General features: G+C 34.3%; 1 protein-coding gene across 4 annotated transcripts in view; it reads right to left on the reverse strand.

The window, feature by feature from the left end:
- Positions 1–4,247, reverse strand: part of phf2 (PHD finger protein 2) — a 63,224-nt gene that overhangs the window by 8,538 nt on the left and 50,439 nt on the right. For all 4 annotated transcript variants that reach the window (XM_014021695.1, XM_014021696.1, XM_014021697.1 and 1 more), the window contains exon 18: positions 760–1,070. In XM_014021695.1, the coding sequence (XP_013877149.1) occupies positions 760–1,070 (311 nt within the window). The remainder of the gene's footprint in view (positions 1–759; positions 1,071–4,247) is intronic.

The following is a 4,247-nucleotide window of genomic DNA, read 5'->3' on the forward strand; positions in this document are numbered from 1 at the left end:
TTGTCCTGTCAGTCAGTGGACTTGTGTCCATTGTTGTCCTGTCAGTCAGTGGACTTGTGTCCATTGTTGTCCTGTCAGTCAGTGGACTTGTCAATTCTTGTCCTGTCAGTCAGTGGACTTGTGTCCATTCTTTTTCTGTCAGTGGGCTTGTGTCCATTCTTGTCCTTTCAGACAGTGGACATGTGTATCCAATGTCAAACATACAAACACAGCTAGTCCCTCACTACAAGTCGACCACAAACAAGATGGTTGAACCACTTCTCTAAAATATAACACGTGGACATCCACTGTTACATAATTTTGTCCTTTTAACTTTTAAAACTCATCTAAAATCTATTTTCCTCCAGGTTTTGCACAGCCTGAGACTGGCTTTTATTTAAATACTCCTATTTTAATCTTTTGATTGATTTCATTTTTTTTACCTGTTTCTTACTCTCTGTTTTCTTTAATTTTAAAGTAAAGCTTTTGTTGCAGCTGTGGTTGTTTTGAAGTGCTTTAAAAATAAAATAGTCGTGGAATCAGCATCTGACTTCTTATTTATTGATTTAGTTCCTGAAGTCTTGTTTGAATAAGAGTCCATGTTTAGGATTTAGTTTGAAGTGTGATTATTGATGAATTAATCTGTGTTTTGTAGACTAATCACAGCACTTTGAATGGTACTGAAGACGAGTTTGAACCGGTGTAGCCCTAAGCTTTCTTAAAGGTCAAAAAAAGAATAAGGATGAGCAGAATGTCAATGTCTCACTGTTCCTTATTTACCATAATCTGAGTCCTTGAAACATGCGTCCATGTGATCCTGCTCATCATCATAATCCAGACTCTCAATACTGCTGCTTTTCCTGGGCTTCTTCGGGAGACGTTTTACTGGCCGCTTGCTGCTGCTGTTGCCGCTCGCTTCTCCACTCAGCTTCTTGCAGACCTGTGAGCTGTGCGAGCTGTTCTTAGACTGGCTGTTGTTTTTGGACTGGTTGTTGCTCCACGACTGCTGTAAGCTCTCTGAAGACGACAGGTTGGCCATGGACAGCATGCCTTGGATGGCCTCTTGTGTGCTGGGAGATGCAGGCGGCTGGCTGTAAGTATGACCAAAACAAATACACAACCATACAACAATACACAACAGTCAGAAAACACATCAACAAAAAGTATTGAAGGAGCAACAATCACCTGCTGCTTTTCATACCAGAGGTTTAGTGTAAGATCATTTAGTGATTAGAGTAGATGTACAGTATTTACAGCTGTTTGTGTTTGAATAACTGTCAGCAACCACTACACCAAACATTAGATCTACACATGTAAAACTGGTATGATTACACTAGTATAGAATATTAGTATGATTATATTAGTATAGTATAATAGTATGGTTATAATAGTATAGTATAATAGTATGATTATACTAGTATAGCATAATAGTATAGTACATTAGTATGATTATAATACTATAGTATAATAGTATGGTTATAATAGTATAGTACATTAGTATGATTATAATTGTATAGTACAATAATATGATTATAATAATATAGAATAATAGTATGATTATATTAGTATAGTATAATAGCATGATTTTATTAGTAGAGTATAATAGTAAGATTATAATAGTATAGTACAATAATATGATTATATTAGTATAGTATATTAGTATGATTATAATAATATAGTATAATAGTATGACTATAATAGTATAGTACATTAGTATGATTATAATAGTATAGTATAATAGTATGACTATAATAGTATAGTGCATTAGTAAGATTATAATAGTATAGTATAATAGTATTGATTATACTATACTATTATACTATAGTAGTATAGTAAAGTATAATAGTATGATTATATTAGTATAGTATGATAGTACGATTATGATCGTATAGTATAATAGTATGATTATAATAGTATAGTACATTAGTATGATTATATTAATATAGTTTAAATGTTTCTAAATCTTTACAGCACCTTACACATTTTGTTCTGGTTCTGTTCTTTTGAACTTTCTTGTGCTAATTTTAGCAACTTTTTTGCTCATTTTAGCTTTTTTCTGCTATTTCAGCTCAAAAGAAGTTTCTTTCTGCTATTCTGCTTTTTTGCTACATTTTGTGCTTATTTGTGCTAATTCTTCTTACAGGTGCCTGCTATTTTCAGCTATGTGCTTTCAACTTTAGCTAATTTTCAGCTGTTTTTAGCTAAAGTTAGCATTTTAAGCTAAATACACAGTTTTTGTTAGCCTGGCCCTTGCCTTCCTACGCAGCTCCGCTCAATTCTAGTTTCCCTTCACTGCTCCGTCTGGGACTTCTCCCATTGAGAAGGATTTCTTCAGGAGAATTTTACCTGGGCCAATCAGAGAAGAGAAGGTAGAGTTTTGAATGACGTCGATGTTCTGCGAAGTGTCTGCTAGTTATTTTAGCATGCGGCAGTGGAGGAAGTGAATGAAGCCAGTCTGTGTTGATAAGACTTCGAAATTAAAATAAATTAGTCTGACAAAGCAGCAGCTCTCATTTACAGTCGTCTCGTTCGGCTCGGCTCTTCTCTCCTCTCAGTAGGTTGTTTACAGCACACGTAATTTCCAGTTAGCTTCTTAGCTTAGCCTCCTTCACAGCGGCATACGTCGCGGCCAACCGATCCAATCATTTTAAACTTCAGCAGAGGCCACGCCTCCTGCAAGAATCACTTCTCTATAGCCGAGAGCCCAGACCCTCGTATGAAGCAAAGTGAAGGACAAGGATCTGGTTTTTACCAGGCTAAATTTTTGTAGCTATTTTAACTTTTTTCTGCTAAGTTCTGCAACATTTGGATCCTTATGCTAATTAAATAATTTTCAACTACTTTTTAGCTGTTTTACTGGATGTTTTGTCAGTTTTAGCTATTTTACTACAAATTGTCACTTCTTTGTATTTTTATGCTTTATGCTTTCTGTTAACTTTGCAATTTGTACAACACTTTCACTATCTGGGTGCTTATTTCAACTTGTGGCTGCTGCGTTTAGCTAATTTTATGCAAATTTTAGTTTTTCTGGTATTTTAGCCATAGTTCTGCTTCTTTCTCTTATTCTTCAGCTGTTGTCTGATTTTTTTGTGCCTTTTTTCTGCTATTCAACCTTTTTACAGATGCTTTCTGCTGTATTCCGCTGTCTGCTGCAACTTTAGCTAATGTCCATTTGTCGTTAGCTAAATTACCATTTTTTTAACCTAAAAATGTTTTTTGTAGCTATTACAACTTTTTTCTAAGTTCAGAAATTTTGTGCTCCTTATGCTTCCTTATAATAAATAAAGAATTTCCAGCTGTTTTACTGAAAGTTTTGGCTGTTTAGCTATTTTACTACAAATTGTTTATTGTACTTTTTTGCTTTTTTCCTGCTAATTTTTCTTTTTTTGCAACACTTTCACTGGATGCTATGGTCAACTTGTGTCTGCTATGTTTACCTTATTTTATGCTAATTTTAGCTTGTTCTGCTATTACAGCTATGCATCTGCTACTTTTTGTTATTCTTCTGGTTTTTCCTACTTTTTATGTTTTTTTCTGCTAATTTGTGCTATTTATGCTTTTTACAGATGTTTTCTGCTATATTCAGCTATTTTAGCTTTTAGATAATTTTTGCTATTTTAACTATACTTTTTCTCCTTTCTAGTTTTTATACAAAATTAGGCTTTCTTTGCTTATTTTAGCTTTTCAAATTTAACACACTAACACTTTTGCTAAAAAGTATTTTCAGCTCAATGTCAGCAGCTTTGAGCTTAAGTTTTCAGCATAAAGCATTCCCACTAGCATTTTCACAGGAAACGCAATTTCTCTTAGTTGATTTTGTTTTCTTAAAATAGGGTTAACTCCAAACATTAATCATTTGTAGATGTCCATTCAGAGATTCCTTTCTGTTTTAACAGCTTTCTAGTAGCTCACAGACACAGGAGAACCCCTCACTGCAGACAATAAGTAATACACATAATGGAGCCAATTAAAACGGTCAAATCTGAAACTAATTAGCATTATTGTTATACATTGGGTAAAATAAGTATTGAACACGTCACCATTTTTCTCAGTAAATATATTACTAGAGGTGCTAATGACAAGAAATTTTCACCAGATATTGGTAACAACCCAAGTGATCCATACATACAAAGAAATCAAACCATAAATGTCCAGAAATGAAGTTATTTGTAATAATGTGGAATGGCACAGGGAAAAAGTATTGAACATCCATCCATTCATCCATCCATTTTCTTCCGCCTATCCAGGGTCGGGTCGCGGGGCAGCAG

This window comes from Austrofundulus limnaeus, unplaced genomic scaffold (genome assembly GCF_001266775.1).
Source record: "Austrofundulus limnaeus strain Quisiro unplaced genomic scaffold, Austrofundulus_limnaeus-1.0 Scaffold301, whole genome shotgun sequence".
In the NCBI taxonomy this organism is placed as follows: Eukaryota; Metazoa; Chordata; class Actinopteri; order Cyprinodontiformes; family Rivulidae; genus Austrofundulus; species Austrofundulus limnaeus.